Source organism: Mesoplodon densirostris, chromosome 1 (genome assembly GCF_025265405.1).
Source record: "Mesoplodon densirostris isolate mMesDen1 chromosome 1, mMesDen1 primary haplotype, whole genome shotgun sequence".
NCBI classification, from domain to species: Eukaryota; Metazoa; Chordata; class Mammalia; order Artiodactyla; family Ziphiidae; genus Mesoplodon; species Mesoplodon densirostris.
The window spans coordinates 225,793,735-225,809,762 of record NC_082661.1 but is presented as its reverse complement, the minus strand read 5'-3'; the positions used below and the strand labels follow the sequence as shown (position 1 = coordinate 225,809,762).

General features: G+C 37.7%; 1 protein-coding gene across 3 annotated transcripts in view; it reads right to left on the bottom strand.

The window, feature by feature from the left end:
• Window positions 1-3,609: 3,609 nt before the first annotated feature.
• The window catches only part of IL15 (interleukin 15), a 60,690-nt gene continuing 48,271 nt past the window's right edge, over window positions 3,610-16,028 (bottom strand). For all 3 annotated transcript variants that reach the window (XM_060095072.1, XM_060095074.1, XM_060095075.1), the window contains 3 exons: window positions 15,787-15,831; window positions 13,638-13,775; window positions 3,610-3,720 (listed from right to left, as the gene is read on the bottom strand). In XM_060095072.1, coding sequence (XP_059951055.1) covers window positions 3,610-3,720; window positions 13,638-13,775; window positions 15,787-15,831 — 294 coding nt within the window. The remainder of the gene's footprint in view (window positions 3,721-13,637; window positions 13,776-15,786; window positions 15,832-16,028) is intronic.

Below are 16,028 nucleotides of genomic sequence, written 5' to 3'. Positions count from 1 at the left end.
AAACTTCTAGAAGGAAACATAGGAATAAAAATCCTTTACATGGGCCTTGATAATGATTTTTTGGATATGACATCTAATGCACAAGCAACAAAAATCAAAAATAAATAAGTGGGACTACACCAAACTAAAAAGCATCTGCACAACAAAAGAATTCACCAACAAACTGAAAAGGCAACCTATAGAATGGGAAAAATTATTTGCAAGCTATATTTCTGAAACAGGGTGGATATCCAAAATAAACAAATAACTCATACAATTCAATTAAAAAAATTAATAAATGGGCAAAGGACCTGATAAACATTTCTCCAAAGAAGATGTACAAAACCAACAGATATATGGAAAGATGCTCAACATCACTAACCATCAGGGATACGCAAATCAACACCATGAGAAGTTATCCCACACCTCTTAGAATGACTAGTGTCAAAAAGACAACAAATATCAAGTGTTGGTGAGGATATGGAGAAAAGGGGGCCCTGTGTACAGATGATGGGATTGTAAGATGGTGCAGCCACTATGGAGAACAGTATGGAAGTTCCTCAAAAAATTAAAAATAGAACTACCATATATATGATCCAGCAATTCTGCTTCTGGGACTATATACAAAGGAAACAGAAACAGTAACTTGAAAATATATCTGTACCCCTAGGTTCACAGAAGCATTATTTACAACATCCAAGATATGGAAACAACCTAATTGTTCATCTATGGATTAATGGATAAAGAAGTTGAGGCATATATATTTATGTGTATTATACACACACGTATCCCATGGAATATTACTTAGCCATAAAAATGAAGACATTTCACCATTTGTGACCACATGGATGGAACCTAAAGGCATTATGCTAAGTGAAATAAATCAGAGAAAGACAAATACTGTATGATCTCACTTTTATGTGAAATCTTAAACACAACAACTCATTTTAAAAAAAGAGAGGAAGATGGTCAAAAGGTACAAACTTCTAGTGACAAGATAAATGAGTGCTAGGGATGTAATGTACAACATGATGACTCTAGCTAACACTGACCTATGATTTATAGGAAAGTTGTTAAGAGAGTAAATTTCTTTATCTTAAAAATAAATTTATTTATTAATTTTTGGCTGCATCGGGTCTTCGTTGCTGCATGCGGGCTTTCTCTAGTTGCGGTGAGTGTGGGCGACTTTGTTGCAGTGTGCAGGCTTCTCATTGTGGTGGCTTCTCTTGTTGCAGAGCACAGGTGCTAGCCACGCAGGCTCAGTAGTGGTGGCTCATGGGCTCTAGAGCGCAGGCTCAGTAGTTGAGGTGTATGGGCTTAGTTGCTGCATGGCATGTGGGATTTTCCTGGACCAGGGCTCGAACCTGTGTCCCCTGCATTGGCAGGCAGATTCTTAACCATTGTACCACCAGGGAAGTCCCAGAGAGTAAATTCTTTAAGTTCTCATCTCAAGGAGAAATTTTTTTTCCTGTTTTCTTTTTTCTTTCTTTTCTTTATATTGTATCTATATGAGAAGATGACATTAGCCAAGCCTATTTTGTTAATCATTTCACAATATATGTAAATCAAACCTCATGCTCTACATCTTAAATGTATATAGTGATGTATGCCAATTATTTCTCAGTACTGTAAAAGACAAAAAACAAACAAACATAAAAGCTTCCAGGTGATTTTGATGCCATTGGTCAACTTCAAAAATACTGACCTAAGTAATATATTTATATGAAAGTAGCCAACAATTGCAATTGCCTTTTTAATAGTCATATCAAACTGTCAACTTACACTGATTTACTAGTGCATAAAATCCCTAAAATCTTTTTTTGCTGAACCCAGCTGCATCTTCCTTATTCTTTCTCTTGCAGTTCATTATTGTGGCCAAGTACAGAACTCTTTGTATATCCTTGTTAATTTTCATCTTGTTACACTGGCACTTCCTTCTAGTCTGAGGGAATTGTAAATTTTCATTCTGTTACATAATTTACATATTCCATAAATTTGATAAGAACACCTTCTATCTTTATCCAAGTCACAGACCAAAATGTTGTACCACAAGAACCAAAATGTTGTACCACAAGAACCAAAATAAAAGAGTAGAAGCATGATCATGACTGTGTTTTACAAATACCATCATTCCATCTAGACTATTTTTATCTCAGAGAAATATATTGTCATGTTTTAGACATTATTATTTGCATCTAGAAAGATTAAACTAAAAACAGAATTCCTGTAATGTATTTGGGTTTAATGAACATAGGAAAATTCTCTTGACATATTACAATAATTTGACCTCTAATTGAATAATTATCCAAAAAATCTGTAATTTAACTTTTAAAATTTCTGCTTAGTACCTTCTGATACAATAAACAAAACAGCTGCATTGTCAAAAAATCCATTTCAAATGAAATTTAATAAACTGGTACAATCCCAATGGCTGCCAAATACTATTTGTCTGGACTGAGATCAGGGAATGAATTGAAAGTTAACACAGGATTCTGGAAGTGAAATGGAATACAGATTTCTCTAAAACTATCTTGAAAGAAAATTTCAAGCATACATTGACTAAAAGAATGAGATACATGAGCCTGGATGGGGCACTGGACTCCAAAAGAATGTTTCAATAGAGAAATGGTTTGTACTGTGAAATGGAAAGAAATCCAGTTCTTAGGAGATCAATTCCTGCCATTTAGTCTCTCAGTAAAGACTGCCAGAAGTGAACTGGGGGAAAGAAATTTGTGATGAAATGAGAATATTTCATTTCAGTCAGTTCCATTTGAAAAGATTTTGAAAATTTTAGACAGTATACTAAAAAATAATAGAAACAATTATTTTATGCCAGATCATGTTGACTTTAACTCATGAGCAGTTTTTTATTATACAAACATGGCAAATACAATGTGGAAAAATAAAATACCTGTACTTGGGGAAGCATGAAATATAAACACCAGTGCAATCATTAGTTTTTGATACACAGTTCCACCCATCAGTGAAGGTTTATTATTGCCATCCCCACCTGAGATGGACTGATGTGCATTCCATGCTGGGTACTTGCAAATTCTCTCTCTCATAACAAGCACGTTATATATCAATAACGAAATTACTGGTTTCACATCTAGTTCCTCCTTTCTCGTTGGTAGTCAATTCTCCCTCCAAGTGCTACACCTAGAGGAGAAGCAAAGGAAGGCTGGTAGTCAATTTCCACATTGGTTGGGGCATCCTCTTTACCTACAGCAGTGGTGCCCAGCCCCAGTGGTTGTTAAATAATTTGACTATCACCCTTGAACCAAACACCCTCTATTTTCTTATGACATAAAATATCAGTGCAATTTCAAAAGATAAAATATGTACACAATTTTATTCAAAATTTACATTATGTTACAAATATGTACAATCTCAATAATAAATTAAAAATAAATGAATAAAATAAGTCCTTCGTTCATAGACACCATGGTACTCAATGCCATTGTTAGGCCTTCATTTCTGTGAGTTCATCTGATCAAAGATCCTGATCATCCTCTTCCCAGAAGAATTTATTTTGGCAGCATATTTGAAATGCTGAGTGTTTCGTTGTTGCCTCTAAGCAGTGGGGAGCTGTTTGTTAATAATAGAAATGCTGAAAAGGATTAGTTGCAATCAAGAAGGGTTGATGAACATTTGCACAATATGTACAAAACTCTTCAAAAATTCTTTAATATTTTTTTCCTCCAGCTCCTCACATTCTTTGCATCCCGATTCAGTTTTATACTGCAAATAAAAAGAAAGGATTAGATTGGAAAGTCTAAAATATGCCTTTCCTGCAAATATCATAGCATTTGAACCATATGGTGAAGTCTTGAGACATAAATTCGTTGGTAGATTAATTACCATATTAGGAAGAACTATGGGAGATTTGATAAGGGCTGATTTTTCCTAGAGTGAATTAAGGACAATGAAAAAAAAATGAAAAAAAAAAAAAACTATTGAACCATGAACTTCTGCTTAGAGTCCTTCAAAAGTTTCTGGTCATCTACCCCAGCATGAAGTCCATGCTTCCCTGCATGGCATGCAGGCCCTCCTTGAGCAGTTCCTTACCTATTTCTTTCATGTTTTCCACAGCTCAAAGATATGCCCTAGGAACACTGAGCTCACACCTTTAGCTCCCATACATACATCAGGCTATTAGGTGCCTCGCTGTCTTTGCTTTTCTCTCTGCCTGTTCCACACTTCTATTTTAGCTACTACCACTCACACTTAAGATCATTGAGGCACTGTTTCCATTAGGAAGGCTTTTCTGAACCTGGGAGCTCCTGGGGCTGCACTAAATGTCCCTTCTCTACATTCTCAGAGCCTCTTGTTTAGACTCTCTCTTATATCACATCATGTATTATATTGATATTATGGAGCTTTATGCTTCTCATACCACTATTCTCTAGGTTTTTCCAGGAAGGCAAGGCTATGTATTTTTGCTCCCCTAGCATTTAGCATAGGGCCTGGCACATAATATTCACCCAATTATTATTGGTTGAATTCAACTATTTCGATGAATACCACAAATTATAGTAATTTAAACAGTTTCAGAGAGACCTTCAAGATAGCTGAGGAGTAACACATGGAGATCACCTTCCTCCCCACAAATACATCAGAAATACATCTACATGTGGAACAGATCCTACAGAACACCAACTGAACTCTGGCAGAAGACCTCAGACTTCCCAAAAGGCAAGAAACTCCCCACATACGTGGGTAGGGCAAAAGAAAAAACAGAGACAAAAAAATAGGGATGGGACCTGCACCTCTGGGAAGGAGCTCTGAAGGAGAAAAAGTTTCCAAACACTAAGAAGTCCCTTACTGGCGGAAATGGGGGGATGCAGGGGTTAAGCATTGGAGCCAAGGAGGACAGCACAGCAACAGGGGTGCAGAGGGCAAAGCAGAGAGATTCCCGCACAGAGGATCGGTGCTGACCAGCACTCACCAGCCCGAGAGGCTTGTCTGCTCACCTGCCAGGGCAGGTGGGGGCTGGGAGCTGAGGCTCCAGCATTGGAGGTCAGACCCCAGGGCGAGGATTGGGGTTGGCTGCGTGAACACAGCCTGAAGGGGGCTAGTGCACCACAGCTAGCTGGGAGGGAGTCTGGGAAAATGTCTGGAACTGCCAAAGAGGCAAGAGACCATTGTTTTGGGGTGCGTGAGGAGAGGGGATTCAGAGCACTGTCTAAACGAGCTCCAGAGATGGGTGCGAGCCAAAGCTATCAGTGTGGACACCAGAGACAGGCATGAGATGTTAAGGCTTCTCCTGCAGCCACCAAGAAGCCTGTGTACAAGCACAGGTCACTATCCACACCTCCCTTCCCGGGAGCCTGTGCAGCCTGCCACTACCAGGGTCCCGTCATCCAGGGACAACTTCCCCGGGAGAACACATGGCCCACCTCAGGCTGTTACAATGTCACGTAGGCCTCTGCCACCGCAGGCTCGCCCCGCATTCCGTACCCCTCCCTCCCCTCGGCCTGAGTGAGCCAGAGCCCACTAATCAGCTGCTCCTTTAACCCCACCCTGTCTGAGCAAAGAACTGACACCCTCAGGTGACTGTAGGAAGGGGCAGGGCCAAATCCAAAGCTGAACCCCAGGAGCTGTGCAAACAAAGAAGAGAAAGGGAAATCTCTCCCAGCAACCTCAGGAGCAGCGGATTAAACCTCCACAATCACCTTGATGTATGCTGCATCTCTGGAATACCTGAATAGACAATGAATCATCCCAAAATTGAGGTGGTGGACGTTGGGCAACTGTAGACCTGTGGTTTGCTTTCTGCATCTAATTTGTTTCTAGTTTTACGTTTATCTTAGTTTAGTATTTAGAGTTTATTATCACTGGTAGATTTGTTTATTGATTTGGTTGCTCTCTTCCTTTTTTTTAATATATATACTTTTTTTTTGTTTTTCTCTTTTTGTGAGTGTGTATGTGTCTTTGTGTGATTTTGTCTGTATATTTTTGCTTTTACCACTTGTCCTAGGGTTCTGTCTCTCCATTTTCTTTTGGTTTTTGGGTCTTTTTAGAATAGTTTTTAGTGCTTGTTTTCATTGGTGGATTTGTTTTTTGGTTTGGAACCTCTCTTATTTCTTTCTTTCTTTTTTAAATTAGTTTTCAAATGTTTTATTAAAATTTTTTTTATTTTAATAACTTTTTAGTTTATTTTACTTTTTCTTTCTTTCTTTCTCTCTTTTTTTCTCCCTCTTCTTCTGAGCCGTGTGGCTGACAGGGTCTTCATGCTCCAGCCAGGAGTCAGGCCTGAGCCTCTGAGGTGGGAGGGCTGAGTTCAGGGCACTGGTCCACCAAAGACCTCCTAGCTCCATGTAGTATCTAACAGCGAAAACTCTCCAAGAGATCTCCATCTCAACAATAAGACCCAGCTCCACTCAATGAGCAGCAAACTAGAGTGATGGACACCCTATGCCAAACAAGTAGCAAGACAGGAACACAACCCCACCCATTAGCAGAGAGGCTGCCTAAAATAATAATAAGGTCACAGACACCCCAAAACATACCACCAGGTGCTGTCCTGCCCACCAGAAAGACAAGATTCAGACTCATCCACCAGAACACAGGCACCCGTCCCCTCCACCAGGAAGCCTACAAAACCCACTGAATCAACCTTATGCACTGGGAGCAGACACCAAAAACAACTGGAACTACAAACCTGGAGCCTGTGAAAAGAAGACCCCAAACACAGTAAGTTAAGCAAAATGAGAAGACAGAGAAACACACAGCAAATGAAGGAGCAAGATAAAAACCCACTAGACCAAACAAATGAAGAGGAAAGAAGCAGTCTACCTGAAAAAGAATTTAGAGTAATGAATGAGAGTAAAGATGATCCAAAATCTTGGAAATAGAATGGAGAAAATACAAGAAATGTTTAACAAGGACCTAGAAGAACTAAAAAGCAAACAATGATGAACAACACAATAAATGAAATTAAAAATTCTCTAGAAGGAATCAATAGCAGAATAGCTGAGGCAGAAGAACAGATAAGTGACCTGGAAGATAAAATAGTGAAAATAACTACCACAGAGCAGACTAAAGAAAAAAGAATAAAAAGAATTGAGGACAGTGTCAGAGACCTCTGGGACAGTATTAAATGCACCAACATTCGAATTATAGGGGTCCCAGAAGAAGAAGAGAAAAAGACAGGGACTGAGAAAATATTTGAAGAGATTATAGTTGAAAACTTCCCTAATATGGGAAAGGAAATAGTTAATCAAGTCCAGGAGGCACAGAGAGTCCCATACAGGATAAATCCAAGGAGAAACATGCCAAGACACATATTAAGAAAACTTTCAAAAATTAAATAGAAAGAAAAAATATTAAAAGTAGCAAGGGATAAACAGCAAATAACATACAAGGGAATCCCCATAAGGTTAACAGCTGATGTTTCAGCAGAAACTCTGCAAGCTAGGAGGGAATGGCAGGACATATTTAAAATGATGAAAGGGAAAAATTTACAACCAAGATTAATCTATGCAGCAAGGATCTCATTCAGATTCGATGGAGAAATTAAAACCTTTAGAGAGAAGCAAAAGCTAAGAGAATTCAGCACCATGAAACCAGCTTTACAACAAATGCTAAAAGAACTTCTCTAGGCAGGAAACACAAGAGAAGGAAAAGAACTACAATAACAAACTCAAAACAATTAAGAAAATGGTAATAGGAATACAGATATTGATAACTGCCTTAAATGTAAATGGATTAAATGCTCCAACCAAAAGACACAGACTGGCTGAATGAATACAAAAGCAAGACCCATATATATGCTGTGTACAAGAGACCCACTTCAGACCTAGGGACACATACAGACTGAACGTGAGGGGATGGAAAAAGATATTCCATGCAAATGGAAATCAAAAGAAAGAGGGAGTAGCAATTCTCATATCAGATGAAATAGACTTTAAAATAAAGATTATTACAAGAGACAAAGAAGGACACTACATAATGATCAAAAGATCAATCCAAGAAGAAGATATAACAATTGTAAATATTTATGCACCCAACACAGGAGGACCTCAATACATAAGGGAAATGCTAACAGCCATAAAAGGGGAAATTGACAGTAACACATTCATAGTAGGAGACTTTAACACCCCACTTTCACCAATGGACAGATCATCCAAAATGAAAATAAATAAGGAAATACAAGCATTAAATGATACATTAAACAAGATGGACTTAATTGATATTTATAGGACATTTCATACAAAAACAACAGAATACACTTTCTTCTCAAGTGCTCATGGAACATTCTCCAGGATATGTCATATCTTGGGTCATAAATCAAGCCTTGGTAAATTTAAGAAAATGGAAAACATATCAAGTATCTTTTCCAACTACAATGCTGTGAGACTTGATGTCAACTACAGGAAAAAAACTGTAAAAAATACAAAAAAAATGGAGGCTAAACAATACACTACTAAATAACCAAAAGATCACTGTAGAACTCAAAGAGGAAATCAAAAAATACCTAGAAACAAATGACAATGAAAACACAATGACCCAAACTTATGGGATGCAGCAAAAGCAGCTCTAAGAGGGAAGTTTATATCAATAAAATCCTACCTCAAAGAACAAGAAAAATCTCAAATAAACAACCTAACCTTACACTTAAAGCAATTAGAAAGAAGAACAAAAAAACCCAAAGTTAGCAGAAGGAAAGAAATCATAAAGATCAGATCAGAAATAAATGAAAAAGAAATGAAGGAAATAATAGCAAAGATCAATAAACCTAAAAGTTGGTTCTTTGAGGAGATAAACAAAGTTGATAAATCATTAGCCAGACTCATCTAGAAAGAAAGGGATAAGACTCAAACAAATAGAATTAGAAATGAAAAAGGAGGAGTAACAGCTGACACTGCAGAAATATGAAGGGTCATAAGAGATTACTACTAGCAACTATGTACCAACAAAATGGACAATGTGGAAGAAATGGACAAATTCTTAGAACAGCACAACCTTCTGAGACTGAATCAGTAAGAAATCGAAAACATAAACAGATCAATCCCAAGCACTGAAATTGAAACTGTGATTAAATATCTTCCAAAAAACAAAAGCTCAGGACCAGATGGCTTCATGGGCAAATTCTGTCAAACATTTAGAGAAGAGCTAACACCTATCCATCTTAAACTCCTCCAAAATATAGCAGAGGGAGGAACACTCCCAAACTCATTCTATGAGGCCACCATCACCCTGATACCAAAACCAGACAAAGATGTCACAAAGAGAGAAAACTACAGGCTAATATCACTGATGAACATACATGCAAAAATCCTCAACCAGATACTAGCAAACAGAATCCAATAGCACATTAAAAGGATCATACACCATGATCAACTGGGGTTTATCCCTGGAATGCAAGCATTCTTCAATATATGCAAACCAATCAATGTGATAAACCATAATAACAAATTGAAGGAGAAAAACAATATGATCATCCCAATAAATGCAGAAAAAGCTTTTGACAAAATTCAGCACCCATTTATGAGAAAAACTCTCCAGAAAGCAGGCATAGAGCGAAGTTACCTCAACATAATAAAGGCCATTTATGACAAACTTACAGCCAACATTGTTCTTAATGGTGAAAAACTGAAACCATTTCCTCTAAGATCAGGAACAAGATAAGGCTGTCCACTCTCATCACTATTATTCAACATAGTTTTGGAAGTTTTAGCCACAGCAATCAAGAAGAAAAAAAAAAATAAAAGGAATCCAAATCAGAAAAGAGAAGTAAAGATTTCACTGTTTGCAGATGATATAATACTATACATAGAGAGTCCTAAAGACGCTACCAGAAAACTACGAGAGCTAATCAATGAATCTGGTAAAGTAGCAGGATACAAAATTAATGCACAGAAATCTCTTGCATTCCTATACAGTAATGGTGAAAAATCTGAAAGAGAAATTAAGGAAACATGCCCATTTACCATTGAAACAAAAAGAATAAAATACCTAGGAATAAACCTACCTAAGGAGACAAAAGACCTGTATGCAGAAAATTATAAGACACTGCTGAAAGGAATTAAACATGATACAAATAGATGGAGAGATATACCGTGTCCTTGGATTGGAAGAATCAACATTGAGAAAATGACTATACTACCCAAAGCAATCTACAGATTCAATGCCATCCCTATCAAACTACCAATGGCATTTTTCACAGAGCTAGAACAAAAAATTTCCAAATTTGTTTGGAAACACAAAAGATCCCGAATAGCCAAAGCAATCTAGAGAAAGAAAAACAGAGCTGGAAGAATCAGGCTCCCAGACTTCAGACTATACTACAAAGCTACAGTAATCAAGACAGTATGGTACTTGCACAAAAACAGAAATATAGATCAATGGAACAGGATAGAAAGCCCAGAGATAAACCCACACATATGGTCACCCTATTTTTGATAAAGGAGGCAAGAATATACAATGGAGAAAAGACATTATCTTCAATAAGTGGTGCTGGGAAAACTGGAGAGCTAGAGGAAAGCATAGGCATAACACTCTATGACATAAATCACAGCAAGATCCTTTTTGACCCATCTCCTAGAGAAATGTGAATAAAAACAAAAATAAACAAATGGGACCTAATGAAACTTCAAAGCTTTTGCACAGCAAAGGAAAGCATAAACAAGATGAAAAGACAACCTTCAGAATGGGAAAAATATTTGCAAATGAAGCAACTGACAAAGGATTAATCTCCAAAATTTACAAGCAGCTGATGCTGTTCAATATCAAAAACACAATCAATCCAATCCAAAAATGGGTAGAAGACCTAAACAGACATTTCTCCAAAGAAAATGTACAGATTGCCAACAAACACATGAAAGGATGATCAATATCACTAATCTTTAGAGAAATGCAAATCAAAACTGCAATGAGGTGTCACCTCACACCAGTCATTATGCCCATCATCAAAAAATCTACAAACAATAAATGCTGGAGAGGGTGTGGAGAAACGGAACCTTCTTGCACAGTTGGTGGGGATGTAAATTGATACAGCCTCTATGTAGAACAGTATGGAAGTTCCTTTAAAAACAGAAGTACCATATGACCCAGCAGTCCCACTACTGGGCATATACCCTGAGAAAACCATAATTCAAAAAGAGTCATGTACCTCAATGTTCATTGCAGCACTATTTACAATAGAAAGGACATGGAAGCAACCTAAGTGTCCATCGATAGATGAATGGATGAAGAAGATGTGGCACACATATACAATGCAATATTACTCAGCCATAAAAAGAAATGACACTGAGTTATTTGCAGTGAGGTAGATGGACCTAGAGTCTGTCATACAGAGTGAAGTAAGTCAGAAAGAGAAAAACAAATACCATATGCTAACACATGTACATGGAATCTAAAAAAAAAAAAAAAAAAGGTTATGAAGAACCTAGGGGCAGGGCAGGAATGAAGACACAGATGTAGAGAATGGACTTCAGGACACGGGGAGTGGGAAGGGTAAGCTGGGATGAAGTGAGAGAGTGGCCAAATGTAAAATAGATAGCTAGTGGGAAGCAGCTGCATAGCACAGGGAGATCAGCTCGGTACTTTGTGACCACCTAGAGGGGTGGGATAGGGAGAATGGGAGGGAGACGCAAGAGGGAGGAGATGTGGAGATATATGTTTATGTATAGCTGATTCACTTTGTTACAAAGCAGAAACTAACACACCATTGTAAAGCAATTATACTCCAATAAAGATGTTGAAAAAAATAAGAAATAAAAAAATAAAGTTTCATGAATAACTAGAATATTGCAAATGTAGCAATTAAAGTTAAACTTTTCAGGGATCATCTCAACCATGAAAGCTGTACCAGCAAAATTCAAAATTAGATTTTCCATCCATGAAGCATTTAAAATTCAGATTCACCAGTGTTTATCAAGCACATACTCTATGCTAGGTGCTATCATATTCCATATAATGCTGTCCTATTTGATCCTGAAAATAGTTATGCCAGATAGGAAGGTAGAGATATTAAATGACTCATTTCATTTGACATAATCAATGAAATGCTCTGCGTTTAGGTCTTCTGACTGTGCAGTCCGGCCACACTATGTCATGATGAGGGTGACTATAAAAATGCACATTAAAGTGTTCCCCATTGACACTGCTGTGAGTTATGTGTTGCATGGGTCAGTTTTTCAACCAATAACAGAGAGATAACATATCACAAGAGTATTTTAAACATTAATATATTCATTTCAGAAATAGATCGAGAATCTAGTAGATGCCAAGCATTGTTCTGGGAGTTGGGATACAGCATGAAAACAAACAAACAAACAAAAAACCCTCCCCCTCTGAAGCTGCCATTCTAGTAGGAAAAAACAGACAATATCCATCAAGTAAGATATGTAGTATTTAAGATAGAGGGACATACAGATAAGGGGGTGGGGCGTGCTGAGGTGGGGGAGTGGCTGCGGTTATAAAGAGGTAACATCACTGACACAGTGACACTGAAGCACCTGGCACTTTTAGGGAAAATCCAAGGTGTCCAGCCACACTAGCTCGGGGCGTCTGCTCTTTCAGTTGTCTCTGCATGAACATACTTTCCCCGGCATCCTTAAAGCTCTTTCCCTCTCACGCCTTTGCCAAATGTCAGCTGAGTAGGTAAACCTTCTCTAGAGTAGATTCCCAGTCGCCTTACCTGCCTCTTTTTTTTTTGCCCTTCCACTTAATAAACACCTTACTTATTATTCATTTGCTTATTGATTGATTTCTGTATGCTTCTTCTTTCCGTAAGAGCAGGAACTATGTGCGTTTTTTCACTTCTGTTATCTTGAGGGCCTACAATGGGGCCCAAAAAGTATTTGTGAAATGAAAAAATTATGATTATACACTTTTGGTTTATAAAACTTTTTCTAATCACTTTGCTTTGGCCACTAGTGTTTTGCCCTGAAACCCATAATCCTTTGTAGGGCCTTTGCATAGCTAATGCCCCAGGGGGTCCCTGGTATTTGCTCTCCTGGAGGCCTATATTGCTCCTGTTGCCTGGGATGGCCCAAATTATACTCCAATTATTAATATTTTTATTATTATCCTTTTGCAGCATTTATTCTTTGAGTAGATAAGAAGGCAGACTCTGGAGTGAAACTGCTCAGGGACTCCTGGCTCCCCATTTTACTAGCTGTGTGAATTGGAGGAAGAGATTCAAGCCCCCAGAGCCCCAATTCCTTCAACCTTAAACAGAAATAGTGATCACTATCTCACAGATTGATTGCGAGAATTCAACAAATTACCATCTAACCCTTGAAGAACAGTATCTGGCACAGAGTAATAAGCCAAGTAAATGTGGATTACTACTATGGATGCTCATCAATTATGTAATTAGATTAATGTCTATCCACTGCACCTAATGATCAACACCTTGAGGTCAGTGACCTGACTGTCTGGTTCACCCTTGTCATTCCAGCACTAAGGTACACGGCCTAGAGCATGCAGTCAATGTTTGTTGAATGAATAAATCAATAAACAGTTTAGGAGTGTGTGCACACTAGTGATGGTGTTGCTTCTGGATGCCACTCCACTGGAATTAACTCACTTTCCCAAGTGCCCCTTCAGAGGGTCTCCTTGCCCATTACATCCCATCCAGCTAATGATTTCTCCCAATCAAGCCAAGAGCATCCAATGTAGCTCTGCATAACTATTGGATAACTCACCTCAATGGAAGATAAACTGCTGTTTGCTAGGATGATAAGGTTTTCTACTGTATCATTAATGTCGGAATTTCTGGACTCACGCAAAATAACATGTAACTCCAGAAGAAAGCATTTCATCACTGTTACTTTGCAACTGGGCTAAAAGGGATACAAAGAACCATTTTGAAAAAGAAAAAAAAAAGGCAATTATTTTCCCATTATTAGTTTCACACAGATGTAATTTTGATTTTTTTAAAAGTCAATCCAGCTATTTTATAAAGAAACACAATACCCCTAAAAAGTTTTACAGAGGAAGCAGCTTGATTTTTTTCTTCTCTTTTGGCTTTGAAATCAAAACCAAAACAAACTGAGAACAAAACAGGAAGGATGGTGATACTGTATAGAAGAAAGAAGATAAAACTAGAAAACATGGAAATAATAGGCCACTTTTTCCTCACTAAGCACATTTCCTCTGTGTAAAGGGCAGATAATACTGACCTGAGACTCTCAGAACATTAAAAGAGATGGTGCATATGGAAGAATTTCTTAGAATCAGATCATATTGTTAACATTTTAAACAGTGGTGGCTGCTAATCATACTATTCCTGCAAGTTCCAAAGTTCCAGAGGCAGACGTGATTCCAAGAAATTTCTTAGAAAAATCAAAGCAGGTGTATGGTCTATTCACAGGCTGGCCATATCAGAAAGGTACCTTTCAGGTCCCACAAAAATACATTTCCCAAGAGGATTACTTTAACAAAAACTTAAACTTCAAATAAAAGAAGCATTTAATGAGCATGTGGGAATTTGACCACGACGTGTCTGATTTCCTGTTCTAAATGCCATGTATAGTGCCTGGGACTCTGCAGGCACTTAACAGGTGCTTACAGAAGGAAGGAAGGAAGGAAGGAAGGAAGGAAGGAAGGAAGGAAGAAGGAAGGAAGGATGAGAGCCACGCCCCTGGGACTGGCCATATTCCTTATTCCCCCACAGCAGCTTCTCCGGATTGAAAGGGTAATAAATGCTGTCACCATGTCGATAAGAAACTAAATAATAAATAAAATAAAATAAATAATAAAACTGAGGTTCAGAAATATTTAGTATCTTCCAAGGTAACAAAGCTTGCAAGTGGCTGAGTCAGGGTTTAAATTCCAATCGCAACTACTTTCTACAACCCACGGGTTGCGAGGTTATCTTCTTACAAAAAAAGCAATCTCAGGATTCGGAGTGCTGGTGGTTAACTGACTGCTTTCTACTTTGAAGAAAATGCAAAGTAAAGTGGAAAACATGCTGAAGCCAAAAGAGGGAAACAATTTCTAGCACAGCAGCACTATCCAAGTGAATGATGGATATCTGTTCTTTCTAGTTTCTGGCTGTGGCTTCTTTCCAATGCTTAGAAAGTCTTGATAGAGGAAAACCTTCTATTGCAGAGAAATTCTACTTAAGGAATAATAGAGAGAGGACTCACTGTTCTGAATGCACACAACACAGTTTGTTTTTCACGAAGTGAAGATGTCAGGGATTTGTTTCTTGGTTTTTTGTAGCCAATTCAGAGGGAAAAGACTAGCAACTCAGCTGAAATCCTATATGACTAAGGCAACGTCAGCAGCATATTAATGAAACAAGTTCAAGATCAGTTTTGAATTCTGATAGACTTTGTGGGTTGTGTTTATTTTTTTTCTGACATAGAGAGTAACCAGTCAGAATCCCTTTTTGACAACTGTAGAGATTCGGGCAAAATGTAGAGCATGAATGTATTTAAACAATTTGTAAAAAATATGATTAAAAGTGATAATATGCTACAGCAGTGGAAACAACTGACATATTGGATACTTTTAAATTGCCTGAGTTAACTTGATTCTTGAATTTAACTGCATCATGATTTAATTGCATCACAGAAATATATACTATATTTTGTTTGACATTGATGGGAAAAGTTTATGTTTTGATTCAGCAATGATGCTACAATGAAAACAGCATCTATGTAGCTCTTTCTCCCCAAGTCCTATAAACTCAACAATTACATATAAAATTCATTGACCATATGTCGTAAGAACATGCCACAAGTTAGATTTTAAAACTATACACCGTCCAGTAACTTTATGAAAATATACTTCTTAGACCTTTGAAAATTGGAAAATATAGCAATATTGAAAACAAACTATACTCACATGAGCATTGCTTTCAGTATATAAAGTGGCATCCATATGTATAGACTGAAATGGAAACAAAATTCGGTAATATGGAAAACGATCCCCGCTTTAGATATAATGAGAACAACCTACTGAAAACACTAAAACTTTTTTCAATGAAATTCTTTATTTTGAGATAATCTTAGATTCATATGAAATTGTAAGAGAAAATACAGGCAAATCCTGTGTGTGCCTTCACCGTTTCCTACAGTGTTGAGGTC